The 15,702-nt window shown below is 44.4% G+C and overlaps 1 protein-coding gene across 3 annotated transcripts in view; it reads right to left on the bottom strand.

Annotated features, from left to right (window-relative positions):
* RIN3 (Ras and Rab interactor 3) overlaps window positions 1-15,702 on the bottom strand; it is a 105,747-nt gene that overhangs the window by 28,005 nt on the left and 62,040 nt on the right. For all 3 annotated transcript variants that reach the window (XM_054027788.1, XM_054027790.1, XM_054027789.1), the window contains 2 exons: window positions 9,866-9,957; window positions 1,105-2,583 (listed from right to left, as the gene is read on the bottom strand). In XM_054027788.1, the coding sequence (XP_053883763.1) occupies window positions 1,105-2,583; window positions 9,866-9,957 (1,571 nt within the window). The remainder of the gene's footprint in view (window positions 1-1,104; window positions 2,584-9,865; window positions 9,958-15,702) is intronic.

Below are 15,702 nucleotides of genomic sequence, written 5' to 3'. Positions count from 1 at the left end.
TTTGCAGCATCAATGCCTTGACGTTTGGGGAAATATAGGCTAGATGTCCAGAGAGAAAGAGAGAGAGAGAAGACAGGACTGCAGGACATGTCAGTCACCATTAATGGTATCAGGTCAAATGCCTTATGCAAGGAGGGATGGGTGTTTCCATTTTCCTTCATATAGGTGAATTCCTATGCCTGGGGGTACTGAATAAAGAGCTTCATGACCTGTCCAGATATGCAGATCAGGAGTGATTAAAAATCAAGATAACATTACAACATAGGTGCTTCTTAAAGCAATGCTCAAGTTCTCAGGGTGGCCAGCAGGCCTTCCACTAACTGCCACAGCACAGAAATAGGGTGTGTGATTTTGCATCTGCACATATTTGCATGAGATAAGGATTTTACAGCTCTTTGTACTGTTCCCACAAACTCTAAACTACTGCACATCTTTGTACAAAGGGCACTGGCACAATATTCTCCAGGGAATTTTAAATTAAAAACTGTATTGTTAACAGTTATTCCCCTTGAACAGAAGTTGTGATTGAGGTAAAAATGAGGAGAGTGCTGTATTTGGGGTTAAGGCTGCCAGTGCAGCTCCAGTGTTCTTACTAGTTGTGGTGCATGGGGCAAGAATTCATGGCTTCTGCCTTTGGAAACAAACCATAACCTTGCCTTTCCCAGCGAATGTTCAACTGCTAATACCTGAAATGGATGTCAGAGGTGGGACAAAATTCTGCTTCCATAGCTCCACTCTAATGTTTTACTTTGACTGGACCGTCTCAAGACATGGAGGTCCACAAAGAGCAGAACTTTGTAGCAGGGATCTGCTTCGTGGACCTAGTGGCTGCAGACAGAGCTTTTTGTGGAGCTTAGGAAAGATTATGCTTGTTCAGTTGAATCTCTATCTTAAAGCAATTTTGTTTGGGGTTTTTTAATTTGGTCTCCGGAGGTTTAATACTGCTACCCTGAATGCAGCCAATCCGAGAGCAGCTTTAGCCCACAGTATTTACATTTCATCAGGCATCTAACAATTTTATAAGGAAAAACTTTTCTCTGTGTCACCATTACCCCCAAACCTCTAAAAATCCACCCCATGAAAAGAGTAAAATGTGAGCATTACCTACTTCTTCTTCTTTATAAACTGATGGATCTATGAGAGATTTCAGCTCTGTACTTTGTATTAAATAACTCTTCAGCTGAGTCATCATCATTCGAATTTCCTGTAGCATCTCTGTGCTGGAACTCTGTTTCGCCATCATCTCTAAACTGTACACTTTATAGTCCTGCACCAAATTGCCAAAGTAAGAATCCTTGTCCTGTGACAGCTCTACAATCTTCTTCTGCAGCTTTCTGTCAGCAGATAAGAAGACTGTGAAGACATTGGTTAAGCTTACAAAGGAGAGCCTCTGCTTGGCCTTGCCCAAGATTACAGAACTTGTCTTTTTAATGGCAGGGGTGCTCAGTTGCTCTAGGTCATCCTCCGTGCTGCTTGTGGAGTAAGAATCAGGCTCAGAAGCAGAGGTCTGAGCCAATGCATTGCTTCCTGGACAGTCCAGGGAGGTATGAGAACCCTGAAGTTCAGATGAGCTAACAGATTTACAGCTAGCATCTGATTCATCCTGAGTGTGTTGGCAGGTGGCATCACCTTCTGGCTGTGGGCTATCCATGGATGAAGACTGCACATTGTGTGTGTCTGGCTCTGCAATGTTTATTTGTTTCGAGTCGCAGGAGCTGGAAGCAGTCGGCAGCCGAGATAGCCTCTTCTTTCTTGGTGGTGGGACAGGGGGCGCCTTTACTATTACCATGGGCTTCCTTTGTAGCTCAGTCAAGTTCTCTTTTTCTGCAGCTTTGGGATTTCCATCCTGGCACTCTGATGTGGCTCTCTCAGTAATGGCAGCAAGCATTTTTACTGTCTTTGTGCACTGAGAATCATTGCTCTCTGTATGAACATCCCATTCTTCTTGTGTCTGTTCCTCTTTCAGCATTTCACATTTTCCAGACTTACCAACGCAGCTCTCTTCTGAAGCTCTTTCAGATGGCCGCCTCCTTGGAGGTATGGAGGGACGAGCACATTTCGGAAGGGCGGCTGATGATGGGTCACTGGATGAGTAGGGTTCTTTTCCCTTTTCTTCCTTACCTTTACTGCCCTCAATTTTCATTTCCTTAGTGCTCTTCCTCAGTTGCTGAAGAAGCAGCTGGTCCTCTTCACAGGCAGTCATGGAATCCTTAGATAGCTTTTCAGGTGGCTTCAGATCTTGACTGTGAGGAAGAGGAGGAGGTGGAGGAGGACGGTGAGGAGACCTCTTAGGATTTGGTGTGATTGCACTACAGTGATCAGCCCTTGCACTGGAGCTCTTGTAAGGAGGTACATCCGGAGGAAGAGGATTGCTGCACTCCTCTATAAAAATAGGATTCACAAACCACAGCTTGTCATTTCCTATTGACAGCTCAATTTCACATGAACAGTGGTTTGTGCTACTTGCAAACTGCTGGCTAGACCTTAGATTATTCGTCTGGACAGTTCTGAGGGCAGAGTCTTTCACAGGCTGGGAAATCCCCCCTCCTGTTCTTCTGTGGTTTAAAGAAGAGTCCCAGAAGCCTGTCAAAAAATAACAGAGTTAGACAATGCCCTGAGAGAACGTTATTGTGTCTGATAGGGTATGGGAAAACTACTTTGTATCAAAAGAACTGATGCAAACTTTGAACCCAAGTCCACCCTGGACCCAACCCTTTTAGGGGTTCAAACTCAGATGCAGCTGGGGGAAAAAAATGAAATTTCACTAGAAAACTGTTCATACTCCAACTGTTAGAAGCTCATCCAAAGAGAACCATTGACCTGATGAGGTTTGTCCATTGCTAAGTTTGAGGGCAATAGATAACAAATACGAAGCAATTAAAATAAAGTCTGTATGCCCCCTACCATGGTCATTGTCCTCAAAATATACCAGTAACCTTAGATAACTAAGGAAGGAGGGGGCATGACAGGGATGGGTGGGCATGGTGGAGCTGAGTTTCCCTACTCCAGGGCAGAAGTTAGAGCAGACCACCTGCTACTCTAATTCCATCATTGCCAAGCGGTCAAGACTCAGAGAGCTGGAGCATAGGATCAGATTGGATCAGACCCGTGTCCATACAGTCCGGTATTCTGGCCAGCACCAGCTGTTTCGGGGAAAGTGTAAGAACCCTGCACACGTGGCATAATCTGCCCCATGCGTTTAGTTTTATCCTGGTCTCCAACAGTTGAAGATTGGCTAAACCCTGAAGTATGAAGGTTCCTATCCCTTCTGCAAGCTGTTGTTAGCATTAACTGTTATAACTCTGGGTATTCCTGTTATCCATAGAATGCCCGATCACTCTTTGAATCTTTCATTGAAATGGGCTCTCTGCCCAGCTCCACCACTGCAGCTCATGGCAGCGAAACAGAGTCTGGAGAATTCTGTGTATTGTTTTAAGGTATTAGACTGATGTATCAGACAACAGTTTAAATATTTCAGTGTCACCTACACCTGATTGGCAGAGAAGCCATTGTTTCAGATGCAAGTGACTTTGACAAACTGAAAACCTGTCTTCAGTAAGTGTTTGTAAACAAAAAAGGATTTAAGTGTTTTACAAGCATTTTTAGCATCAAATTTAACCTTTGATGGGATTCCCCTTCTCTCTGAGATAAATTCTCAGTCACTTGTATTAAAAGACCACCTAGCTGAAGAGACCATTTGTTTTTAGTCCTTTGTGTGGTTGCTCAGTACAGGTTTCACTGTATTCCCTATAGGAAGTATTAGGAAGCACAGGGACCACTGCAAATCCCTTATCTATTGATCTAAGGAAAAAATGACACTTATTTGTAAGGGCACCCACTGTATGGCCTATGCACTCAGGAATCCCACACCCAACCCGAAGGCATGATAGGAAACACAGAGGTGGAGGATAGCAAGACACCAGAGCTAGTGCCCGGCTTAAGCAGTCTAAGCAATTGCTTAGGGCCCCAAGCGGTTCAAGGAGGCCCCCCTATTCACTTGCTATTATGTGTTGGGAGCGGGAGGGGCTAGCACTGCCTCTGCTATACACAGTAGATTAGAGTGGGGATCCATACATCTTATTTTACCCAGCCAGGACCCCTAACCGTAGAACCGGTGCTCCTTGCACACTCCCAGTAGACAAGGCACATAACTGCGTCAGCAAAGGAAGCCAACTGGCCATTCTAGGAATGGAAGCAATGGCCTGGGGTGCAGATCCTGTAAACACTGGCTATCAGACACAATGCTAATTCTGCCAGGAGAAGTCCCATTCATGTGACTGGAACTGCTCCCAGCAGCGGGTGCTATGCCTGCGGCAAGGCTTTCAGGCCTGTGCCCTCAGTGGTAAATTCTGAGGGCCAAAGCCTCCTCTCAGTTACACCAGCATAACCCCCTTAAGCTTCAGCTGAGGGTGGAACAGAAGAGCCTTTGGCCAGGAATCAGTGAAATACCTCTTGAGTTCATTGTGAGTTTCAGTATATGAGGGCCGGTTTGCTAGGGAAGATAATGGAGCAAGTAATTAAGGAAATCATCTGTAAACACTTGGAAGGTGGTAAGGTGATAGGGGATAGCCAGCATGGATTTGTAAAGAATAAATCATATCAAACTAATCTGATAGCTTTCTTTGATAGAATAACGAGCTTGTGGATAAGGGAGAAGCGGTGGATGTGGTATACCTAGACTTTAGTAAGGCATTTGATACAGTCTTGCATGATATTCTTATCGATAAACTAGGCAAATACAACTTAGATGGGGCTACTAAGGTGGGTGCATAACTGGCTAGATAACCGTACTCAGAGAGTTGTTATTAATGGTTCCCAATCCTGCTGGAAAGGTACAATGAGTGGGGTTCCGCAGGGGTCTGTTTTGGGACCGTCTCTATTCAATATCTTCATCAACGACTTAGATATTGGCATAGAAAGTACGCTTATTAAGTTTGCGGATGATACCAAACTGGGAGGGATTGCAACTGCTTTGGAGGATAGGGTCAAAATTCAAAATGATCTGGACAAATTGGAGAAATGGTCTGAGGTAAACAGGATGAAGTTTAATAAAGACAAGTGGAGCACTTTGCATTTAGGAAGGAACAATCAGTTTCACACATACAGAATGGGAAGAGACTGTCTAGGAAGGAGTATGGCAGAAAGGGATCTAGGGGTTATAGTGGACCACAAGCTAAATATGAGTCAACAGTGTGATGCTGTTGCAAAAAAAAGCAAACGTGATTCTGGGATGCATGAACAGGTGTGTTGTGAGCAAGACATGAGAAGTCATTCTTCCGCTCTACTCTGCGCTGGTTAGGCCTCAGCTGGAGTATTGTGTCCACTTCTGGGCACCGCATTTCAAGAAAGATGTGGAGAAATTGGAGAGGGTCCATAGAAGAGCAACAAGAATGATTAAAGGTCTAGAGAATATGACCTATGAAGGAAGGCTGAAAGAATTGGGTTTGTTTAATTTGGAAAAGAGAAGACTGAGAGGGGACATGATAGCAGTTTTCAGGTATCTAAAAGGGTGTCATAAGGAAGTGGGAGAAAACTTGTTCATCTTAGCCTCTAAGGATAGAACAAGAAGCAATGGGCTTAAACTGCAGCAAGGGAGGTTTAGGTTGGACATTAGGAAAAAGTTCCTGTCAGGTTAAACATTGGAATAAACTGCCTAGGGAGGTTGTGGAATCTCCATCTCTGGAGATATTTAAGAGTAGGTTAGATAAATGTCTATCAGGGATGGTCTAGACAGTATTTGGTCCTGCCATGAGGGCAGGGGACTGGACTCGATGACCTCTCAAGGTCCCTTCCAGTCCTAGAGTCTATGAATCTATGAAAAACCCCTGCCTTACCCCACTTTCACACCATAGTAACGCCTTTGATTTCATCTGGGGCAACTTCAGCCACCATCAGGCTTGCACACATGATGTAGCTGCACCAGTGCTAACAATGCAATTGTTCTTTCTTTCCATTTGTCATGTGCTGCTCAAAACCCTCTGGTACCTCCCATCCGCAGCACTGTTTCTTACAGTGAACCTTCTGGATGTCAGCTTACGGTCCTCTATAGGGACCCTCACGACCTACTGCGAACATGATCAAGCTACTGCTTTAGCCCACCAAGGACTGGGCTGGTGTCTAGGACAAATTTTGGTTTATAAGCATGTTACAGTATTTTCTTACTCAGGAAAGCTGACACTACAGTCACTTCATATTGTGATTTCCTACCATGGGAGAGATGCTGATGAACTGGACATGTCTGTCTTGAAATAAACAAACACACATTGTCGGGGGGGGCAGTTGAACTGTTTGAGAACAAATTAAACTAACAACTGCAAGAACATGACCACGTTTGCTTTTTTTCATTTGGCATCACCTAGTCCAGGGGTCGTCAACCTGCGGCATGCGGGCTGATTTTTAGTGATTTTTAGCCCCTTCAGCCCACTGCCGGCCTGGATTACAGAACCCCAGACCAACAGCAGGATGAGCCGCTCAGCCCGCTGCCAGTCTGGGGTTCCGTCTGCTGCCCATGCTGCCGGTCTGGCACGCAAAACCTTAAATTAATGAAGACTTGGCACACCACTTCCCAAAGGTTGCTGACCCCTAACCTAGTCTAATACCCTGCTTCCAAGAAAAGCAAATGGGGCACAGTTCTCTTTAAATTGTTTAACTCTGCTGCACGTCCGCAAATGCAGCACAGTGGAATTTGCTTATCTAGGCAGCAGGATGGAGTTACAGCATCTTGTGGGCCGAGGAAGTGACAGGCACGTCATGGATCAGCCTATGAAAGGGGAAGCTGATGATTTTTCTCAGTAAATATACAGATGAGGCACTATGCAGAAAACCCAGAGCTAGGCAGCCAGGCTGAATAGCCTGGGTACGCATTGGGCAGATGCTGGAGTTAAAATGGGAGAGGAATTCTTTTCCCAAAGTTAACTGAGGGCTACACACAGCTGCCTCCTAGAAGCTGTTCCGGGGCAATAAATATTCCCTCCCATTGAAGAAAGAATAGGATGATCTGCTCCCACTCCTCTCTCCTGGCACATCCATAAACCTACATCTTCCCACCCACAGCCTGCTGCCAAGTGGGTCTGCATTGCACACAGGGGTAGGCTTCTCCTGTGCTGCCCTCCAATCCACCTCCCAACACATTTAGAAGGGCTGGGTTTTCCTCTGTCTTCTCAGTGATGCGTCAGTTAAAGGGGGATTCTTTTGTTGATGAATCCTCTTTTAAAACCACATTTCAGTGCTCTACACCTTATACTCTTTGACCTTTTGTGTAATAACCAGATCCTGAAAGAGGCAATCTAGCTTGCAGGGGGACATCTAATTTCTGTCCCATGAAAATACATAACACTTTTGGAGGAAGTGGAAACTGACATAATAGACTTTCAAATACTGCCAGCTTTCCTTCTGGAAGAAAAAAAGTGGCTGCTACCTAGCACAATCTGTCTGTATAGATTAGATTTTGTTTTAAGAAGCAATAAACCCAATCCTAAATATTTCATCCTCTTTGACTTTGCTGAGATGTCATAGAGCTCTAAGGAGCCCTGGAGATTTAGCATCCCTTCTAGGCAACTGCATGCTACAGGAAGTTCTTTGTCTTCAGAAACTTCTCTGGGATCCAGTTCACAATTTCAGACGCCATCTCTCTATTGCAGGGCTCGGCAACCTTTCAGAAGTGGTGTGCCGAGTCTTCATTTATTCCCTCTGATTTAAGGTTTCGTGTGCCAGTAATACATTTTAACATTTTTAGAAGGTGTTTTTCTATAAGTCTATAATATAGAACTAAACTATTGTTGTATGTAAAGTAAATAAGGTTTTTAAAATGTTTAAGAAGCTTCATTTAAAATTAAATTAAAAGGCAGAGCCCCCCGGACCAGTGGCCAGGATCCAGGCAGCATGAGTGCCACTGAAAATCAGCTCGTGTGCCGCCTTTGGCATGTGTGCTCTAGGTTGCCTACGCCTGCTCTATTGCCATCATCACGGTGGAAAGAAGAGGACGAAAAAGATCTCAGCTTGCTTTTTTGAAAAGCAGCTACTAATTTTGGCTGCCTCTGTTTCTGGGGCCCCAATTTGAGACACTTTAAAGAGGCCTCTGCTGAGTACCTGCCCTCTGAAAATCAGGGTCCTTACGATGTCTCAGGTTGGGCTCCCAAAATCACAAGCCATTTTTGAAAATGTAGGTGAAATTTTATTTTTTGTTATAACTTTGAGCTGCAAAGTAGCATTTTCTGAACAGTCAGTATTGGCTGGATACCCAGAGCCCGTTTGGACAAAGGCAAAACTCAAAGCAATAATGGGGGATCCTGAAACTTGAGGGAACCTGCTGGCTAAATTCATCAAAGCTGATATGAATTGAAACTGGTGGGTTTTGCCCAGCCCTACTTGGAAATATAATACAGAATATCAAAAAACAGATGTGAAAACTCCCAAGTGATTCTATAGCATTAATGACTAATTAGGTCAATACAGATTTCAGGATATCTTGATTTCAGTTCCTTCCATTGGATATTGTAATAGGAGACTATTAAAAATATTGTGTGCAGAATAAAGCATTCATATATATATTTATTTGACAGAAAGCACCAAGCTACATAATTTTTCTGCTACATTAGTTCATGCAGAAAAAACAATGGGAGGAACTATCTTGCTGAGTACAGTAACTGAGCAAACAAGGTTTACATCACTTCGTTAAACATACCAGACACTGGCTTCACCATGGATATAAAAGAAGCTACAGGTGTAATCTCAAAGAAAAGTCAAAGCTCATCTGGTTCAAAGAGCAGAAGAAAAGTTGAACAGGAAACTAGTGTTAGAGCTGGTTGTTAGATGCAACATTTGACTTAACTGGAGTAGGTTTAGTGGCAAGGAATCAGAGTGGCTTAGCCAGAGGCCCAGTTCAGTTAACAGAACACAGAACTTAGTGGGGAAACAAAATGAGCAAAGTGCATGTGTACAACTATTATCTAAGGCACTAAGATTTTGAACAATCATTTACAGCAAAAAGTAGAGATAGAAGAGTCATAAAAAAATCTGTGTTATGCTCTAGACCTAATTTTTTGGCTTGATCAGTTACCTGGAGAGCACCAAGTTCATGCACCTTGAAGCCACCAAGGATCAACTCCAAGGCGAAGTAATGAAAGCAGGTCAGCTTTATACATCAACATAAATGAAGATGGTGCCTAATCAGTAAATTGGCACTGGTCTGATATCCTCCAAATGACATTATTTTTCAGAATGGCACCATTCAAGGAAGCAGTGGGTCACTAGTTTGGAGGTGGGTCAAGTAGTCAAAAAATACCTAATCTTCTGAAGACTCTGTCCCAGCTGAAGCTTGACCCAAGTAATCAAAAGCAGATAAACTCTACCACTTGGTGAGTGATCCATCCACAATGGTCATTGCATTTCCCATGAGTCCTGAGAGATTAATCCAAATGTAGAGGCTTCACAGCTCATAATTCTTTTTTTCCCCAGTCACTTAAGAACAGGGAAAAGATTGTGAGGTGATGAACTGCTGCAGTGTGAGGGTGTTTTTGGCTTTTTATTTGCCTGGATTGCCAGTTATTTTGAATATTTGCCCATTATGCTGAATGGCACTGATGCACGTTAGTTATGTTGGAGTGTCCTTTAGTGTGGGTATATCTACATTATACCCTGGGCACCTAAAAAAGGGCCAGGACAGGTGCCCTTTTTTAGAGTGTCTGTATAAAAGAAAAGAAAATCCATCTCCCCTGCATTTAGGCTTCTCTACCTGTTCTGAGAGCAGCACAAAGCGGTTGTACTGCCTCTCCTATCCACCAGCCATGACAATCCTTAACTGCTTTCAAGTTACCAGGTTCCCGTGAGCTTGTGTAAAACTCAAGCTGTTTCATAGAAGACTTACCTATCCCCAGGCTCGCAATGGTTTCGAGGTCTGCAAAGCTATTGGCCTCCAGTATTGCTTGAGGCAGCCTGAGTGTGAAGGGCAGCAAATCCCTGTGAAAATAAATAAAGCAAAAAACCCAACCATTAGGAACTCAGAGTTTTGCAGTTTGATTTTAGAGATCTGATTTGCTAGCAATTCTAGCTCTATTCTGACAGGTGTGGAGGGCCCTTAATGCCACTAAAGCAGCACAACTGCACCAGTGCAATCCCCAAGCTCAGACAGGGACAGCTGCAAGATGCACTGGCTGAGATTACTCTGGTCTCAAGCAGATTCTCAGCCCCAGTGAGGCTGCTTTGGGCCAGGCTGGTGGCTTCATCTCGGTTTCTTCCATGCTAAAGGAGGGATAAGAATACCCACCCCCAGGGCCACTGTGAGGCTAAATGCTTGCAATGTTTATAAAACACAAAGAGACCTTTGGATGGAAAGTGCTATGATAGAATCATAGTGTTACAAGGGACCGCAAGTCTAACCCCCTATAGCACTTCAGTACTTAGACTGTAGGTTCTTTGGAGCAGGGACCATGTTTTTGTTCTGTATTTGTACAGTTCCTAGCACAGTGGGGGCCTGGCCCATTAGTAGGGGCTCCTAGGTGCTACTGCAGTATAAATAATAAAGAATAATAAGTATGTACAAAGTTATTAATACTTATAATTAGAATTATCGTGGGGTAACAGACTTTACTCTATCACTTTTCTCATCTCTTCTTACTCTGCCTCCCTCCTTTACATAAAATCAGAGCTTAACATATTTTAGATTCTAAATAGCAAGGTAGGATTATGGAGTAGGGTCTGGCTACACTGAGTGATATGACAGTGAGCGACTGGTGAAGGATCAGCTGGGCAGTGGGAAACTGGCTGCTTTCATCAGTTGTCTATTCCCAGACTTTCTAACATTTGGGGTTTTGGAAGGTGTAGAATTTTTATAAGGAAAATGTGACGGGTGTTAGCTGGATTCCACTGAAATACACCTTCACTTTGAGTTCTATAGAAATGATGCTTTTGGGATCGCTACGAATTGTTTAGGTTTGCTCCTTGTCTAACAATAATTTGCTATGCTGTCTCCCCCTACTCCCCATCCTAACAAGGCCCTTCAAAGTCAATAATAAAATTAACAAGACAGTGAAGAGCTGGGTCTGGATGGCGTTATGTGTGAAAAAGCTTAGCTAACCGTTCTGCAAGCAGCAGGAAACCCTATTTAGAAAAACTAACCACATGACTGGATGGTCTCTATTTAAAATAAACTGTATGACTTTGCACTTCTGAGAAGGTCCCGTGTGTTGGTAGATGAACCTACTGTGAACTGCCCTCCTCCTTACAAAAGGGTGTATATTTTGCTGACTGAAATGCACACACCATGGCTTGTTAGGAGTGCTAGTGATGATAATGTAGTATTCAGGCCTGTATATTTGCCTGAGATAGAATTTTGGGTCTTGTTTGCCCATTTGACTTTTGATATTTTTATATTCTTACTAATATGTGTGAACAAAGAACAAAGACAGTGTGTGGTACATCTGCCCACAAGCAGATGGGGTGAGAAGAGATAAATGGAGCTAAAGTGTTGCTGGGTAAAGTGGGAGTTTAATATACGAGTGCACACTTGAAGGACAATCCTGCCTCAACTCCTCCCCCGAGATAAGGTCATGCAACCAGTCGGGAGGGGCGAGGGGGATGGGGGAAAGGTATAAGAAACACTAAAAGCCAAAGAAATGCCTCTCCCTGACTGAAGCACAACCTCACTCCTTACCCCTCCCATGGGATACAAAAGAGGTGGTACTGAAGCCTTTAGACCCAAGACCCTCCAAAACGGAACATGACCATAAATTGTAAGGGATGGGACCAAGGGCATGCACTACAGGTATAATTATGCCTGCTAAGGAAGGGAAAGGGGACACAGTGAAGGCTCTGCAGCATACAGAGCTATGGATATGCTTGCTTGATTAATCCCAATAAATATTGCATTGCCTGCACTTCGGACTTCTGGTCTTCTGCTTTCTGTCTGTGTGACAAGAACCAGGGGAGGGAGAAGGGAAAGCCCTTAACATGGCTATTATGTGCATCGCTGAGCACTTAATTGTGTAACTATTTTTAATAAACTGAGTTTATGTTTGGATCTCTTTGCATGGAAAAAAATTTGGTGTAAAAGAGGAACAGAGTGTGAGCCATTGACCTTCTCTTATTCTGTTATTCGTATGGGTGTGGGGTATGTGGGAATTGGCTTCATTTTTTATTTAGGTAAATATTTGCTACTTGGAAAATACCAAGAAATGAAACCCCTAGAAAAAATCTATTTTATTCACTAGCTGGGCTGCCACCGAGTCACCCATTCACCTACAGGTACTAATTTAGTGGTTCAAGGTAATTTAGCCACCATACCAGAACAGACTTAGCTTTCTCCTGAGCAGAGGGGTTACTAGATTTACAACGCCGAAGTGAGCTGAGTTGTCTTTTTCTTTTTTCCAGAGGATCATACAATTAGAGACTCTGCACTAAGGCTGTTTACACCACTCTGGTGGTGTAAGTGTCCTTAAATGTACCTTACAGCCCTTTTACACAGCCCAAGCAGTGTAAAGTAGCTTTAGGATAAATGAAAATCAGACCTCTCTTAAAACGTGAATAATCACTGTATGGGTCACGTTCTTTGCACCAGGAATGACAGCATAGTGGATCACAAGCTAAATATGAGTCAACAGTTTAATGCTGTTGCAAAAAAAGCAAACATAATTCTGGGATGTATTAGCAGGACTATTGTAAGCAAGACACGAGAAGTAATTCTTCCGCTCTACTCCACGCTGATTAGGCCTCAACTGTATTGTGCCCAGTTCTGGGCACATTTCAGGAAAGATGTGGACAAATTGGAGAAAGTCCAAAGAAGAGCAACAAAAATGATTAAATGTCTAGAAAACATGATCTATGAGAGAAGATTGAAAAAATTGGGTTTGTTTAGTCTGGAGAAGAGAAGACTGAGAGGGGACATGATAACAGTTTTCAAGTACATAACGGGTTGTTACGAGGAGGAGGGAGAAAAATTGTTCTTCTTAACCTCTGAGGATAGGACAAGAAGCAATGGGCTTAAATTGCAGCATGGGCGGTTTAGGTTGGACACTAGGAAAAACTGTCAGGGTGGTTAAGCACTGGAATAAATTGCCTAGGTAGGTGGTGGAATCTCCATCATTGGGGATTTTTAAGAGCAGGTTGGACAAACACCTGTTAAGGATCGTCTAAACCAGGGGTGGGGAAACTTTTTGGCCTGAGGGCCACACTGGAGTTCCGAAACTGTATGGAGGGCCAGGTAGGGAAGGCTGTGCCTCCCCAAACAGCCTGGCCCCCACCCCCTATCTGTCCCTCCCACTCCCCCCCCCCCCCGAGTCCCCGACCCATCCAACACCCCTGCTCCTTGTCCCCTGACTGCCCCCTCCTGGGACTTCCCAACCCTAACCACCCCCCCGGGACTCCACCCCCTATCCAACCCCCCTGCCCCCTGTACCCTGACTGCTCCAACTCCTATACACACCCCCGCCCCCTGACAGGCCCCCTGGGACTCCCACGCCTATCCAACCGCCCCCTGCTCTCTGTCCCCCGACTGTCCCCTGGCGGCTCGGCGAGCTGAGGCTGCGGGGGAGGGGGCAGCAGAGGAGGGGCTGGGGGTTAGCCTTCCCGCCGGGAGTTCAAGGGCTGGGCAGGAGGGTGCCACGGGCTAGATGTGGCCCGTGGGCCACAGTTTGCCCACCTCTGGTCTAGATAATACTTAGTCCTGTCTTGAGTGCAGGGGACTGAACTAGATGACCTCTCGAGGTTCCTTCCAATTCTATGATTCTATGATTTAAGTCGAATTTAAAACTCAACTACATAAAATAGGAGTAGGATGCTCAGATTGTCACAGCGATATGGTTGGCATAAAAGTATAGATTAGATTAGACTGGATTACTATAGATGCATAGGCTAGGTTACCCAGGGATTCCATTAGAGAGGGCCTGGCCCTGCTGAAATGGACAAGATGTCACAACAAGTCTTTTCCAGCTCTAGCGTCTACACAGTATATTTTGAATTTCTCTTTCTAAATAAATGCCTGCTATTAACTCTTCTCTCTTGCGATATTTTTTTGTTTAATGCTGGTGAATTAATAGAATCATAGAATCATAGAATATCAGGTTGGAAGGGACCTCAGGAGGTCATCTAGTCCAACCCCCTGCTCAAAGCAGGACCAATTCCCAACTAAATCAATAAAAATAACCCAGGTAACACTGAGACTTCTATCTCCATCTGGATTAGATTCAGATTCCTCTAAAGTGCAAGGAGTAGTTTATTAGTCCAAACTTCCAGCATGGAATATCTAAACCAAAGTCTGTCCTCAGGCTTGCAGAATTTAATCTCAGCTCCTGTCTGCTCTATATGTACATTAATGATTCCATGGCACTTTTTGTAACAATAGGTTAACCGTGACACCTTTCACCAAAAATTCCCTTGCCCAACTACTGTGCAGCATGCTATGGACCAGCTGTGGCCCCAAGTCCTACAGAATTTAGACAAAACTTCCAGGGAATCATAGAATCATAGAATATCAGGGTTGAAAGGGACCTCAGGAGGTCATCTAATCCAACCCCCTGCTCAAAGCAGGACCAATCCCCAACTAAATCATCCCAGCCAGTGCTTTGTCAAGCCTGACCTTAAAAACCTCCAAGGAAGGAGATTCCACCACCTCCCTAGGTAACCCATTCCAGTGCTTCACCACCCTCCTAGTGAAAAAGTTTTTCCCAATATCCAACCTAAACCTCCCCCACTGCAACTTGAGACCATTACTCCTTGTTCTGTCATCTGGTACCACTGAGAACAGTCTAGATCCATCCTCTTTGGAACCCCCTTTCAGGTAGCTGAAAGCAGCTATCAAATCCCCCCTCATTCTTTTCTTCTGCAGACTAAACAATCCCAGTTCCCTCAGCCTCTCCTAATAAGTCATGTGCTCCAGACCCCTCATCATTTTTCTTGCCCTCTGCTGGACTCTTTCCAATTTTTCCACATCCTTCTTGTAATGTGGGGCCCAAAACTGGACACAGTACTCCAGATGAGGCCTCACCAATGTTGAATAGAGGGGAATGATCATGTCCCTCGATCTGCTGGCAATGCCCCTACTTATACAGCCCAAAATGCCGTTAACCATCTTGGCAACAAGGGCACACTGTTGACTCATATCCATCTTCTCGTCCACTGTAACCCCTAGGTCCTTTTCTGCAGAATTGCTACCTAGCCATTCGGTCCCTAGTCTGTAGCAGTGCATGAGATTCTTCCGTCCTAAGTGCAGAACTCTGCACTTGTCCTTGTTGAACCTCATCAGATTTCTTTTGGCCCAATCCTCTAATTTGTCTAGGTCACTCTGGACCCTATCCCTACCCTCCAGCATATCTACCACTCCTCCCAGTTTAGTGTCATATGCAAACTTGCTGAGGGTGCAGTCCATGCCATCCTCCAGATCATTAATGAAGATATTGAACAAAACTGACCGCAGGACCAACTCTTGGGGCACTCCGCTTGATACCGGCTGCCAACTAGACATGGAGCCATTGATCACTACCTGTTGAGCCCAACGATCTAGCCAGCTTTCTATCCACCTTATAGTCCATTCATCCAGTCCATAATTCTCTAACTTGCTGGCAAGAATACTGTGGAAGACCGTATCAAAAGCTTTGCTAAAGTCAACACATCCACTGCTTTCCTCTCATCCACAGAGGCAGTTATCTCGTCATAGAAGGTAATTAGGTTAGTTAGGCATGACTTGCCCTTGGTGAATCCATGCTGACCTGC

Source organism: Malaclemys terrapin, chromosome 4, assembly GCF_027887155.1.
Source record: "Malaclemys terrapin pileata isolate rMalTer1 chromosome 4, rMalTer1.hap1, whole genome shotgun sequence".
Taxonomy (NCBI): domain Eukaryota; kingdom Metazoa; phylum Chordata; order Testudines; family Emydidae; genus Malaclemys; species Malaclemys terrapin.
Note: the sequence above shows the minus strand (reverse complement) of the source record. Positions and strands in the feature narration are given on the sequence as shown.